General features: G+C 41.5%; 2 protein-coding genes and 1 long non-coding RNA gene across 6 annotated transcripts in view; 1 reads left to right on the forward strand and 2 right to left on the reverse strand.

Moving 5' to 3' along the window:
- rasa2 (RAS p21 protein activator 2) overlaps window positions 1-2,062 on the reverse strand; it is a 29,915-nt gene extending 27,853 nt beyond the window's left edge. Inside the window, exon 1 of the mRNA XM_074679263.1 lies at window positions 1,879-2,062. Within this exon, the coding sequence (XP_074535364.1) occupies window positions 1,879-1,936 (58 nt within the window). The 5' untranslated portion in view covers window positions 1,937-2,062. The remainder of the gene's footprint in view (window positions 1-1,878) is intronic.
- Window positions 2,044-13,287, forward strand: LOC141797665 (uncharacterized). The gene is made up of 3 exons (XR_012599100.1): window positions 2,044-2,142; window positions 2,834-2,903; window positions 11,743-13,287. It is a non-coding gene; the product is annotated as an uncharacterized LOC141797665 (long non-coding RNA).
- On the reverse strand, window positions 4,032-14,851 carry zbtb38 (zinc finger and BTB domain containing 38). Of its 4 annotated transcripts, none has more exons than XM_074679261.1 (3): window positions 14,707-14,851; window positions 13,863-14,116; window positions 4,032-8,346 (listed from the first exon to the last, which is right to left on the reverse strand). In XM_074679261.1, exon 3 carries the CDS (start codon window positions 8,344-8,346, stop codon window positions 4,753-4,755), a length of 3,594 nt encoding a protein of 1,197 aa, XP_074535362.1. In that variant the 5' UTR covers window positions 13,863-14,116; window positions 14,707-14,851; the 3' UTR covers window positions 4,032-4,752. The 4 variants fall into 4 exon arrangements, with proteins under 4 accessions (XP_074535362.1, XP_074535361.1, XP_074535363.1 ...); XM_074679260.1 differs by having other exon boundaries at window positions 13,847-14,116; XM_074679262.1 differs by lacking the exon at window positions 13,863-14,116 and having other exon boundaries at window positions 14,707-14,847.
- Between the last annotated feature and the right edge of the window lie 182 nt (window positions 14,852-15,033).

The following is a 15,033-nucleotide window of genomic DNA, read 5'->3' on the forward strand; positions in this document are numbered from 1 at the left end:
CGCAGGCAAACCGAGATTACATGTCACGGAGTTTGTGCAATAAGAACATTCTCACTTACTAAATCAAAACCAGATAAGTTTAACCTGAAACTTCCAAAACAGCTGAGAGAAGTTACTAAAACTACAGCACTATCTATAACTTCACAAAGAGTCAGATTTAGACTTGTGGATTAGAATGGCAAAAAATAGCAGTCTAAATGGATCCTCTAGCTTTGGTACCCTAAGCCCTGGTGGGGACCTAACTAAGAAAAGCCAAGTGTGAGACCAGCTTTTAACAGCCTATTAATAATGGTGTAAACTTAGCATGGCCAGTGAACACAACCAGGTTGTCACTAAGCTTGGACCAGAGTGACCTGGTGGGAGTTGAGCCCATGAGCACATACTCTCACAAGATCCATAGGGTATACTTTGGCAGACTGATCCTCCTGTCACCTCTTCTCTTTTTCTCTAAAAGGAAGTTTGCATCATAGCCGTGATCTATAGCTCAAAAAAGGGTGCAAAAAACAACTTTATGAACTCATTACTTCTTGGTCATTTAAAAAACTAGGGGTAAAAAAATCAATACATCCTCACAGTATGCCATGTTCAATGATGTGGGCTAAAGGAAAAAGACCAAGTGTGAACAAGGAAGAATAGAGTTTCGTAAGAGTGCTAAGTGAGTGACATGCCTCTTGTGGTTCCTCTATTTTGTTCTGCTTACTGTTTTCTCATTAATCCATATAGTGAAACAGTTGTTTTCCTATTGTGCGCCTGTGAGTAAAAGCCTTAAATACTAGTTACCTCCTTTTTATTCTACTGAGAAAAAAAATAAATCCAGCTTCATAGCTTTGACTGAGACCTAAATTGTCCAGAGACAGCATACAAAAAGCTTTAATTCGCAAAACATATATCTGAACTACTTGTACTGAGATATTCTTAATATCGATGAAAGGATAGAGGGAGAGTTGTTGCAGCTGGTGTACACTACAGCTTCTGAAATTTGGCCCTTCAATGTACCAGTTGCACTGTTGGAGGGAGCAGTACAGCATATCTTTAAACCGAAACATCCAGCAGTAGGTAAATGCGTTACTAGGTAAGCCCTGTGTATGATTGAGGATGAAGAAACTGGCCTGTTGGTTGTTAGACTTGAAGCCGACGTTTCCGTTTGTAATGTAATCACCTCACTGAGCTACTTGCTTGTTGAACACAATTCCATTGCCGTGTTAAAAGCTACTCTCACTGGAGCACCTGAACATGATGAAATGTTACCCGTTTATTTCCAACATATAAAATAAGAAATAAAAGCCACCATAAAAAAATAAACTCGCATACAACTCGCTACTGCAGACATTTGGGGGTAACGTTATGAGTCTAACCAACGAATTTGAGAGGCTAATGAAACTCTTCAAGGCTGCTTTGTGGTTTAATTTGGTGTACGTATTACGGAAATTGAATTAGTCGCTGATATGAACGTTAGGGATAAGACACCTGGCTGCAGCAAGTTACTGAATGTGTAAGACAGACTGAAACGGTTGGTAGTGGCTAGCTTACTCTGTCACCAATGTTAAAATAGCCTGTAAGGCAACGCATATCTAGCCATGAAGGCACATTTAACAGAAGCAAAATTTTCTAAAGTTCCCAAAAAACCCAGTTTTCTAGAACATCCTGGTCGATGTGCAAAGAGTCATGCTCCATATACGAAATCATTCAAAACAAGCTACAGGCAGCTTTTAGCATGCTAGGCTAACTTGACGTTAAGCAGCAGACCAGATGAACTGTGTGTTCTGCCTCCACACTGCTCACTGTGGATAGCACGCCGCGCCCCTCCGGCTTCCCCTCTCGATGCTCGGGTGCTCACCTGTGAGAGACATGAAACATTGTCCGTACACTCAAACTTACATATTTTCCCCCGCAGGCTCTGTAAAATACGAATTCTCGCGTCGTCCTCTTCCGCCATTGTCAGAGCTAACTGTTGTCGCTGCCCCGGTGCATTCAGCGTTGGTTCATCATATCCGTTTGTGAATGCAGGCAGAGTGAAGCAAAGCCAGTCCCACCACCGCGTCACGTCAGGTCCCGTGCACACTGGTGCCTCAAAGCGGAGACGCTTCCCCAGCAGTGAAGTGCCGAGCCGTAAAAGCAAGGTGCTACTTCATTCTGGAGATGGTATGAGTGTTTAGAGGATTAAAATCTCTCAGAAGTGTAGCTAATTATGCAACAGCAAAGCTCGCGCAGAGCTAATACTTTGACTTGTGAGGTTAGCTCAGCCAGCTAATCTTGGATACCACCGGGCTTTAGGTTAACCCTGTCCGTGAATGACATGCTTGTTCGAGGCACCACCTGTGTGAATGAATCACCCCGTGCTCCATAACAAAAGCTGGGGCAGAAAATTTTATTAGTTTGGGCAGTTTAAAGAAGTATCCACCAAGTTAAAACCACTTCCAATGATCTGGTTAAAATAAAGAATGTAAAGTGCGAAAGCAGCTAACAGAGCAAACTTGCACAAGTTGATCAAATGCTTAAGCATGAGGCTTTAATTTTTCTATTTCAGTTATAGCAATGCATTTTAGTCACTTAAAAGGATGTTTTGTCGGTTATAAAATGAGGGTAGACTTACACATCTACTCTTTCCTGGAACATAATAAAATAATAAAGTAGCCTAAGGTTATTCCAGTAGGAATGTCTGATTTCATCTCACCAATAAAGTGTCTGCTAACTTACTATCTAATAAAAAATCAGTTTACCCTAGAGAGAACACTCATTTTTTCAATCATATATTTATCTCGATTTCTTGTAAAAATTAATCTCAATGTCCTTTAGATAAAAATATGACTCACACCCTGCCCCCCTCTTACAGGTGAAGCTGCTTTAGGCTGGGCCCTGATCCTCAAAGCTGATAGTAGCTAGGAGCCTGACAAGGCAATCAGGTATGCAATATGACATGTATGACTCATATCTGTAAAGTGTCCTTGTTCCCTGTTAACACCTTGGACACACCTTAGATACACAAGATTACAGTACCTTTATGTCGATAAATGTAATTTAGAAGTTTCACCAGGTCATAATGTGGAATTGACCTACCGTTAACTCAGAATTGCACAGGATGCTCATGGAGATCACAGTTTAATGTATATTTCTAAATAGTAATATCTTTGTCAGATCACCTTGAGAAATAAGTAATCCATGGAATATGTATCAGTATACATTTATGTATTTTATATCAGTGATCATTCCACATTAAGAATATCTTGTGAACAATATGCAAAATATAAGAAAAAAATCCCTTTTAAATGAAATTAATGTGAAGTGTGTTTCATTGAAGTGCAACAATAGCTAACGTACAGTACAGGACACCCTTCTCACTTTTCAACTTTGCACACTAGTGCAACAAAGCTTAACTAATCAGAAGTTGGAGTGGCTCTAAATGCAGTCATTTCTGTTTTTAAATGATAAATAAAAAGTAAATCAGAGTCTTGTCTTTAGTTTGAAATACAATAAGATACATCACAGAAAGTATTCCTCATAGGGTCTTTGATAGGTATTCATCCTCTTTGAAATGACAGACTAGAAGAGGAACACGTTAGGGTGGGTATAGTAAAAATCTTAACTCCCTGTCATTGTTTGTATGTGATGAGTGCCTCATACCTGGATTTATGTTCCATCTGTTCCAACATTAGGCCAGTCATAGAAAGAAGCATTTACAAACATCTGGAAACTCTGTCTTGAGGCCCTGCTCTAAATACAGATGCATTTTGTGTGGAAGAATGAGGCAATGGACTTCTCAGATGGGCTGCAGGTTCCCAAAAGACTAGGAGGAGCAAGTACCCAACATGTGCCTAAATATTTGAGGAAAACGGTGCTTTGGAACAGAAGATGTTCTAACATGGCCCTTTAAATCTTTCATTATGGAACAATCACATAGAGAACCACCATATTTCCTTACCACTTAATTTGCCCAGATGTTTTACTATAAACTGCCATTTTTGAAAACTATGAATAGACTTAAAGACATTTTTAGTGTTTCAGAAAGTCTTAAGAAGTACACATTGAAGCTATTTAAAATGTCAACAACATTTATTTAAATAGTTTGACATATTTCATACATAAAAAAGAAGTCAATTTAATCTCAATGGTGCCATGTGTTAATAAGAAATTAGAATTGTATTAATGGTGCTTACAAATGAAATGGAATTACCAAAGTATTTACTCAACAAATAAGCATAGTCTTACTATAAAGTGCAACTCATCAAAGCCTGTTAATTTAACAGGTCATTCAGAAATAGAACAGTTGAAAAATTCACGTTGTTTTTATATTATTTATGTATATATTAAGTGTAACTACAGCGAGTAGCTTTCTGCTTCCTAACACATCTTACCCCTGTTGTAAAATTGCACACTGTGTGAAGAAACATTTTAACATACATGTATCTTCTTGAGGTTACAGTCATGCCACTCAGACTGCAATATATGCATAGACAATGGACAAAAGTACAGTCTGTGTCAGAAAGTCCTGCATTATACAAAAAATATCTCCTACAAAGGTGAAAATCCCCTCAGTAGTTGTAATAAGAAGGAAAGAAATTACGGTCTACACTGATATTAGATTCTGATGTGAAGTTTTAAAACATTTTGTTGAGCTCAGCTGGAACAACATTACTAATCTCAAATATTGTCAACAATAAGGAGGTCTAAAATATGTTCTCACCCTCTTTTTCTGCTCAACATTGGCAACAAACACCCCCCACCCCGAAAAAAAAAAAAAAAAATAGAAAAACCCTAAAAAAAGGGCTCCTCCTTGCACACCCATTTCTCTGGCTTGTGTATAGAAATGTGGGCAGCTTTAGTTTCAGAGTCATTTGTTCGGAAGATTTTACACGACTTTTCATTTTTTTGATTGTTCCTTCTCAACCCAGTCAAAATGTCCTTGCTGCTCTCTCTATCATAGGCCTGCTTTTTTGAGAAAGCATGCATAGGGTGCTGCTGTGTGTTCTTTTTTTTCTGTGTTTTGTGTTTTACTTTCGAGGGGGGCAGGGAGAACACTGGGTTGATGCCGGGCGATAGTGGACTTTTGAAGGCTGAAAATGAAATGTCTTGGTAGGAAGTCAAAGACATGAAGTCACTTGCATCCTCAATTTTAGGTTTAAACTTGTCTCCTGAAAAATGTCCACCATCCACTCTCTCAGATTTTATGTCAGGGCCATCTTCAGTTTTGATGGTGTCTTCTTTATTGATTTCACTCTCGTATTTAGAGCAAGGTGTTAATTCGCCAAAATTACATCCCTCCTCATTTGTCTCCTGGTGTTTTTTTTCATGGCTTTTCTTAGTGGCCAGGTAGAGGAAACGCTGGGGACAGAAGGTGCAGCGATACTTCTTCTCAAGGTTTTGGCTCCGTTGGGAATTATCAAAGCAGGAGCCATTTTCCATACAGTTGTTGCAGACATAATCACCTCCAGCAGGTGCCTCACCAGGGGGACCTTGTTTGCCACAGGTCCGACAGAAACACGGGTGGGAACCAATGACATGAGCCCTCAGACCCGTCTCTGTAATAAAAGAGCTGTCACAGATGTCGCAGTTGTAGGTGGCTCTCGGGCTGGTGTTTCTGCTAAGGCCACGCTTTCCTTCTCCACTGCCACCTGAAATGCTCTCATCTGTAGGTCTACTGGCTCTGTCCTCACTCAGCGCACTCCTTTCCACGGATGTTTCAGAGTAATGATGAAATAAAGCTTTTCGGTGCTTGAATCTCAATTTCTTACTTTTCTTTTTAGCTTTGTAAGAATAATAGGGGCGCCAGAGCATGTCAGCTGTGTCGAGGTCATTGGGGTCCTCATAGGTCTCTCTCCCTGTGGCTGCAGTGACATCAGGTCTTAGGCGGAGTCTGGGACTCTCTGAGTTTTCCCTTTTATGAGACTGACCAGAGCTGTCCTCTTTGTCCAACCCTCTGATTCTTCTTTTCTTTTTGGGGAAGAGCTTAGATCCTTTGATTCGGCGGCGAATGATGGCTTCATTGCCTATTTTCACGGTTATTTGACAAAGTGGCATGGCAGAACCATCCACAGATGGACCTGGGCAAACAGGTTTGGCAATATACGTTTCTATCTTTGCCCCCACTGCTTTATCACGCACCAGATTCTCAGTGCTCGATTTGAGTATCTCCTTGGTCATTTCCTCCACTTTTTTTGCAGAAGCTGATAGCTCACCTAGCTTTTTAACTGTGTTCAAAGAATTAAAAAATGGCACATCCTGACCTAAGAGCTGCGAATTGTCTCCTAGTCCCACTGCAGAAGGCTCTGTTCTGGGTTGCGAGAAGAAGGTGTTGTCAGTATTCATGAAGACAGGTGCTCCGCTCTCACTCTCTTTTCTTGTGCCTTTCTGAATTTCCAGTTCACTGTTTGGACTCTGTTCAACACCTTGGTCACATGGCTTGTCAAAGCTGATACGAGGCATGACTGGTGCTACCATCTTTGTGGTTGCCATGAATGTCACGGGAAATGAAATCGTATCAGGGCTCATCAGGCCATTTTCTTCAAATGGAGGGATAAGAGAGCTACTCTCCGCTGGGGATTGGTCCCCTTTTTCCTCACTCTCTGAGTATGTTTGACTGTATGTTTTGTATCGTCTCTTTCGAAACTTCATGGGTAGAAGCCTGTAAAGTTTGATTGGATAGACACTGGCTTTCAGTCCACCGTTGGCAGATTTTTTCTTCACCGATAGACTGGGATCAATGCCATGAAAAGACTTCTGATGGTTCTTGAGGATATAATATGTCATGAAAGTCTCAAGGCAGAAAATGCATTGATAGCGGCGCTCACCTGTGTGCCAGATTTCATGCTTGGTACGATACTCTGCCAAAGCAAACACTTTGTTACAGTAGTGGCAGGGATAGGCTCTCTGCCAGGAATGTACATTCTCATGCCGCTTAAGACTTGACAGGGTGACGTAGACCCGTTTACACACACTGCAGTTGTATCTTCTTTGACCACCACCTGACTTTACTGCCTTCTCTGAGGGCTCTGGTTGGTCCAGCTGAAGTGTCTCTGGGGTGAAAGGGGGGGGAGGATCAGCAGAGGGAAGTTGTCCTTTGATACTCTCTATGATGGGCATGTCTTCTGAATGGGGTTCTAACTCTTTGGTTGATGTGTCCGTTGCCTGTAGTTTTGGGGGTCCTCTTGCAGCTTTGGAACAGACCTGCTCATGGTTTCGCAACCGTTTGAGGTGTATGAATTTTCTGTGACAAAACTTGCAGAACAAATGACTGACAAAATGCTTTTTGTGTACCTCTGAGTGAATGGTTAGAAGAGCTTTATTTGTGAAAATCTCTGGACAATGCTCACATCCATAGATTGAAATGCTGTCCTCTGTGTGAGGAGAAAGAGGTGGTGGACCCAAATCTATTTGAGAATTGTCTACGGCTACATCTGGCCCTGAGTCAATGCGTTTTTCTGACTCTGAAAAAAGAGGGGGTGGTGTTGCAACTGGGTCAGGTGCTTCAGAAGCACCATCAGCTAACCTTGGGATCATTGTGTTTGGTTTATCTGTTTGTGGTTCAGCTGGTGTTGGAAGTAGAGTTCTGCCCACAGTGCCTCTCAGCTGGTGGCGCTTTTTTAGGGGACCTGTGTTTCTGTAAATGAGTTGCTTTGGCTGGGATATTGCTGGTTTATGGATCATCTGATTGTTATCCTTGCTTTCAGTAGATTTGCTGACTGCATATGAGTGCTCTGAGAGAGCATGGGTCGTCTCAGTGCTCCCGCAGGATGTCGTTGGACAGCTGGATGGAAGCTGCCCCACATCTGGTGATTGCCTCTCCCCATTGCTTTGAACCAGGGGGGTGAAAAGATTATTCCCAGGGCACACTTCATTGATAGAGAATGCATTTGTGATGCGTGGTCCTGTAGCACTGTCCATCTCCTCAGGCCTGGGAGCTTCCTTCTTTGTCTTTTTACACACTGTGGCTGTGCTGTAATCTGCAGACTTATTACTTTCATCCTGCCTAACTTGTTCTGAAAGCTTCTCTAAAAAAGGAATTCCAAGTCTTTTGCCAGCTGCCACCAGCCCCCCTGTGTCCTCCGCCCCAGGTGATGTCACTTTGGAGCAGTAGATAAAATTTAGGATGCTGGCAAACACCTCTGACTTCAGGTCCATCAGCTCCAGCACTTGGCTCGAGTTCCATGTCTCAGGAGTTGTCAGAGCATTCCTGAAGTACCCACTGCAAGCTGCCAAAATGTTCTTGTGGGCCCGAAACTTGACATCCTCAACCACAATAGTAATGTCGCAGAAAAGGCCATGTGAGCGCTGCTCATTGAGTTTGCTGAGCACAGTTTGAGGGTGAGCACTATCCATCAGGTTCTGAGTGCATGGAGACACCACAGTCATCTGGAAAAAGAAAAAAAAAAAGAAAAAGTTACACTTCCTTAAAATTGTAGCTCTGCCTCTCCAGTAATACTATTAAAAAAGGTACAGGTGATTTGTGAACATTTTGTGACAATTGAGCTGTTCTATTGTTACAGCACTAGATGGCAGCAGTGCTGTGACTTTCAAATTCAACTGCCAGCAGTCTGGTCAGTGGTTGAGATTCCAGCCATCATAAAGTCAATCCTGACAATTCTCTGCTTCAAGTTTAGAGAGGAATTAAAGGATCACTCTCTTAACTGTTGAGCAGACTGGAATATTTAAAATGTGGGCTTTTTTAATACTAATTGGGGATTTTGCAACCAAAATTCAAAAAATCTCCTACTCTCTTTTTTGGTAGAATAAAAGATATATTTTATACATTTAGTAAATTTTAAGCAGACTATTGAGAGCTTTTCAGTATATAAGCATAGGAAAGACTTAAATCAGTAAACATATGGGAGAAAAATACATTTCTATTGAATATTTCAGCAGCATTGAGGTGTCCTTTTAGGAACATGACAGGAAGTGATAGTGTGAGTAATGACTTTCTGTTTCAAAAAGAGACTTTTTTTTTTTTCAAGTCCAATGCGTCCTTTTACTCCTAAGCTACACTTCTACTTCAATGATTTTTTAAAATTATTGTCAGTAAAATATTATGACCTGAAAATCTACAAAAAATGAATTTGACTTCATAGGAAGTTCCATAAACAGAAACTTTATTTTAAATTCAATATCTACAAGTAACATTGAAGCTAATGTGTATTTAAGTTTATGGGTTAAACTGTGGAATCATCTACCAGTGGACATAAAGTGGCATTTAATTACTGCCTGTTCTTCTTAATTCATGAACAGTGTGTGTATATATATATTTTGAGGAAATTGATTATTTATGCTGTTGAGTCAAACACTTTAGGGAGAAAATATTTAGCCTATAAAATATGAAAATACAAAAGGTCTGGATTGGGAGTTTTAATGAACTGTATGTTTTTTTTCTTTTATTGCTGTCACAAATTGTGTCCCCTCACTATTTTTGTCTTGGCCTTTGATTGACCTTCATGGCCACGTCAATGGTTTTGCGTTTTTACACGTTATAACAGGCTCTGACGACATCTGGAGACAAAACAACAGGTTTGTAAGAGCGTAAGGGATAGCATAGCTATATCTAATTTTTGTTGCTTAGATTTGGTGGCAATCCATTCTACTCTGCACTATGCTATGATTCAGTTGCCCTGCCCGTCTTGTGCATCCTGAGGCCAAGGTTTATGTGGAAATGACATGCAGACAGTTACGCACTGATGACTCATAGGCTGCCTCCATCAGTCGTCTGTCAGTTGTCAAAGGAGGCATCCTTTCCCTTGTCTCACATTCAGTTTTTCATCAATACTAATAACTACAGACAGTGATTTTGTGCCAGCTGCCAAGAAGGGCCATTGATGTAATATTGAATAGCAAAGAAGCACAACAGGTAGAAAGAATAACCGTCTTAAGCCTGTTTGAGGCAGCCGACTTACAAATGGAATCATGTTGACACATCTTACAGAACCCAACTTATTCTTCAATTATTACAAACAGATGCACTCTGCTGCTCTCTTGAATCAGAGTTCTGCCCGTAGAGGGAACAACAACAGTTTTGTGTACTCACGCAGCAGTATTTGTTTTTTTTTTAATGTAATAAGATTAAACTATAGTAATCTGCAGTGAGAAATTATTTTAGTCCATTCATTCTTCCCCTGAAAGATGATGTATCACCCAGCATCATGTTCTAATTGTGGCCTATACTCATACCAGACTGAGTCAGTACTGAGTCAGTTAGCCGGCTTCACGTAGCAATGTGACTGTACATGCTAACTTAGCTTGCTCTTGAAACGGATGAATCATCACACTTGCAGTTATGTTACATTGTTTAAATGATTAAACTTTCGTAAACTTTGGCTCACTCAGGAGTGAGTACTTCATACCAATTATTTTATTCATAGCTGTATGCAGTGACTTTGCATTTTTGCACTGGACCATTTCCTTCCCCTCGGAGAGGCTTCAGCCAGATTGAGCTAAACAGTTTCATTTAGTTTTTCTTTGTCATACAATTGTTTTATTCACTGTGCTGAACTATAGTTTAATTTTTCATGATAAATGTAGAATTAAGTCTGTATCAACAGCACAGTAATAAATAAATTGGACATTTAATTAAATTTTTTCTTTCTGCTTTTGTTTTGGGCCCACTGTTGTCCACTTTTTTGAAATTTCTTTTTTTTTTTTTCAAACAATAATCTATTGCTTTATTTAATTTGCTCACTCTTAAGTGGTTTGGTGAATAGTTAATGATAGCATTCTATGTTTTAGGATTTAACGCTCAATTTCGATCTTAATCCATGCAACAAATACAATATGGCTGCCGATCTTCGAAGCCCCTCAGACCGCTGAAAACACAACCAGCCTTCAGCCTCATTTCTCAGACAGGCCTCTGTTGTCATGGCAACATGCTATGGCGCAGCACTTATTGGGATTCAGCTGGATGGCTAGTGAGTGTATTAGCTGTCCGAGTATTCGATTGCCCCTCTGCCACAAATATCCCGTCCTCTCTGACAACATGCAACACACAGCAGCCTACAGAGCGATCAAGGTTCGCCTTCGCCTCTGCTCGTTTGTACTTAGTGAGTGTTAGTGGTCTGAGAGTCTTTGACTGCAGCAGAAATGTTACTCAAAGGACTTTCTCATCTGATAACAGCAAGTGATGTGCAACCGCTCTTATACTCATTTCTCAGGTTGTACTGTTAACGGAAACAGTCTGCCTCTTTCATCTTGTTTGCTTTTCTACTTCTTCTCTTTTGTTTTTCAAAATCTTTATGAATTGTTGTGGTTTAGTGACACCACATGCTGAGCGGAAATGTCAAAATTTGTCATCTGTGATAATGACTTTGCCACACCCAACCTTACTTTACCCTCAAAGAAAATTTAGAAATAAATACGTCTCAACCTGTTATATGAAATCCCCTAACCACAAAACATGAAATGAGTGTAGCAAACAGAAAAACTTGTCAAACAGAGAGCGAAATGTCAAAGTAAAAGCCACTTCATACACCCCTGCAAAGCGTATTTCCGCAAAAAGGAAAATCAAAACAAAAAAAAGAGGTTATAAATTAAGGGAAACCATGCAAAACATACCTTAGTAAATCAGAGAAAGTGATGCGGATGCACGGGAAACGGGATCCTGCAGTATCCCTTTCCTACAGCCTCAATTTTGCCAACTATTCGTGGAAACAGTTTCGTGAGAGCAAGGCGAAAGTATCTTTATTCTATGATGGTCGCTGAAGAGCGGTGTAGTCAGAAGCAAAGCTTTTTCTGACGTCTTTCTTCCTCTCCCTCCCTCTCTGTGTGCAGATGTCTCCAGCTCGAACGTCCTTCGCCTCTTTCCATGCAGCCCTGGTCCTTGGCTGGATCTGCCCTGCCCTCCTATGACTGTCCCTCTTCTATCCTACTACAGCAGTAGAGATAACTCACAGTTCATACAGCGTGCAGCTAAACCTGAGCATAGGTCTGCCTTTGTGCTAGCTAGGCAACTGAAGCATCCGCTCTGGAACCACTCAGAAGGAAACGGCAACTTTTATTAAGCATGGCAGTGGGCTGTGTGGAGAGCGGAGAGATGCTGGGTGCTACATCACACACCAGCTTTGCACTCGATGCCCGAGCCAGAGGAAACGCTCGGCTGCATTGCTTGTAGCAGCATAGTGTGGGGGGTACAATAAATGCTGTATATTCTCCCCATCACCGCATCAGCTTGATGCATTGATGCTGAATTAAAGGAAAAATATCATTTGCAAGATTATCTCGGTGAAACGACATGCAAGGTGCATGCTTAAAGCGACACCATCTGTTTTTAATGCTTGTGCATACACACTTTGTCTGTGCAGCAGTATGTAACACCAGAGCTCCTCTTCCGTGCTCACACTGTCACTGTGGTTAGGTAATGCAGAACCCGAGAGAAGATGGCAGTGGCTGCAGTCCTATTGTGCACGACAGCAGACACAGGACGCATGATTATGGATGCTATTCCTCACATCGTAGTAAGTGTGCAATCTGGATGCGGGGCTGAGAAGGAGAAAAGAGAGCCCTGCCATCAGCGGGGTTTCTCTGTATACCTATATAGAGGCTGCTGATTGATGCGAAAGCAGCAGATGCGTCAGCACTGCAGACTGCAGGGGGAGGGGAGGAAGCCGAACCCTACATAGCACTGTGAGCCTTGCTCTAGCCTCTGAGGACGGAAGCCGCTCTTTTATTTACACAACTAAGTGTAGTCAGATGACTGCGTTGGTGTTATCCCCAAGCTGGCTCAATCTCACTTTAAACCAGTTTCAAAGCCATTTAACTGAATGTATTGTTGACTTCAAAAGACAAAGCAGCAGGTGCTATATCATTATGCATGCACTCACTCTTTGCCCTGAAGGGAGGAAGCAGGCTATTCGTGGAGTGTTTTTGCTTTGTCTCTGAAAATGAACTCGATGAACCTTAAATCTTAGCGACGGCTGTATTGTTCTGTTCCTTTTTCTGTGCTGAGAACATCACATTACATCGGTTTCATGAATACACAATTGACCACAGGCTCAATCTTCTATTTTTAGTGCTGCAAGAACAACTCGCTCAAAGGCTACCACAAGAGCCAGCGAAGCAGTTTGAATCAGGTAGTTTAATCTCAAACTTTTGCTACACTGATCAATAGGTGTGTGACAATCAGACAAGACAAGAGTACAACATACAGCTCCAGCTGAAAATATTTCTGTAACTGCAGCCAAAAATTCTATCTTTGGAAAAAATGGAGCTTGAGGCTGCTTAGAGTTTGAATGATGAAATGCAGCAAGCTGCACTGCCAACATAGACTTCCATCAGTAATAAAACATAAACATACATATCTTTCATCGTATCACAAATAATGCCATACAGTTTAAAGAACTGTTTAGCATTTTTTTTTTCAAAGTTGATATATTTGGGATTTTTTTCTGCGTCTGAGACCTGAACATGAAAGGTTAGTGGCATTAAAAGAAAATTTACAGAATTGTGTATTTTACAGGAGCTGACCATAAAAACTGTTGCAAGAACCAGCCATATCATTGCATATATTTGATAAATTTGCTGTGTAGATGTCTAAGGACGACTATAATTCATGATAGCCGGAGAGTTAGACGACTTCCTTTTCATAAATTTGCATCCCACCTTGCCCCCTACCCCCCACTCCCCCACTTCCTACTCCCACCCTCCTGATACCCTAGCTAAGATGTATCAGACAAGCGGGACAAAGTTTACAGGCCTCTTGCCTCTGATACTTAATAAGTACAGCCGTGGCCTGGAGAGACACTGATCAGCAGGAAGGCACAGACTGCAGTGCAAGGCTGACTAGGCCTCATCCTCATTCTCAAAACATTCACACTCTAAGCGTACAGAGACACTCATCTAGAACAGCATTTATATTTCCACCTTCACAAGCACTCACCCTTTGAGTTGCCTACCAAAATGTTTTGTGAGGGTGGTCTTGCTGAGCTCGTCTCCACCGCTTCGAGAGTCTCTATGATGTTTGTTTAGGAGGAGGAAAGGAGACACAGCACCCTTTCTTCCTTTGGCCTGGATCAGGCCTTTACCATCTTCCCTCCTCTGCTGCTGTCTGGAAGTTGCCTGTGGACTTTGGTTCTGGCAGAGGTTCCCTGTTCCTGCTGTGCTGCCACTGCTGCGTCACTCCCGCTGCATCACTGACCCACAAAGAGAGCTGAGAAGGAGGGGTTGTGCGGTGAATGTGGAGGCAAGGGATAAGCAGACAACAACCGGCACCACTTTCCACTGCTCCGGGAAACAAATGGACGAGGCTTCCGCGCTGCCTCAGTTTGGGGCCTGGTTGCTGCTGTGGTATTCAGGAAGTGGGTCGGGAGACAGATCCTTTATTGTTACGTAATGAATATTTTTCCTCCTAGACCAGACTCAGCTGAGATGGCGGTATCCAGTGTTCAGAAGCTAATAATAGGCCATAACACTGACCAGTCAGATCTGCTGGCTGTCATGTCAGATATTTCTCACACCCAGCTATCACTGAGACAGGAGAGTTTTCATAGTGCGGGGAGATTAGTTGTTGAAGTAGTGTAGTCTAAGTCTAACGTTCATTCAACATGCTGGAAAGCTTTACATTCCTCCCAGAATACTGGAAAATTTAATGATTTCTGTAAGTGTTTCTGTTTAGTTGCCTTTTGGTGACCATATGAAACAAGTACAGTACTTTCTAGGACTGTTATTAACATTTTGCATACATATATTGTCCCTGATTCATTTAAGTACCTTAGAAACAGGAAAAAAAATGTTGCATACCTTTGTCTTATGCTACTGTATCTTGATTGCAAAGGTTTCAGGTGGGGTGACATTCAGGTGCTGAAGTAGCCCTTACAAAAGTATTGGATTGAGGTTTCTTCCTTTTGTACTGTGTTGTACCCTTTACGTCTGGATATGGTAACCAGGATTACGCCACTTGTTTTGCACACGTAACGCTTGGGTTTTATTTGCTTGATCCTCCTCCTACCATCATTTGAATCTGGTTTTTATTGACATGTTGCTCCCTCTGGTGGTAAAAAGAGAGAACACAGCATAGGGATTACATGAAAGGCCTTGTTTATAGGGAGACACTTTTGAATTCAGAGA

Source organism: Halichoeres trimaculatus, unplaced genomic scaffold (genome assembly GCF_033239565.1).
Source record: "Halichoeres trimaculatus isolate MK-OKI-2021-1 unplaced genomic scaffold, fHalTri1.1 fHalTri1_scaffold_9, whole genome shotgun sequence".
In the NCBI taxonomy this organism is placed as follows: Eukaryota; Metazoa; Chordata; class Actinopteri; order Labriformes; family Labridae; genus Halichoeres; species Halichoeres trimaculatus.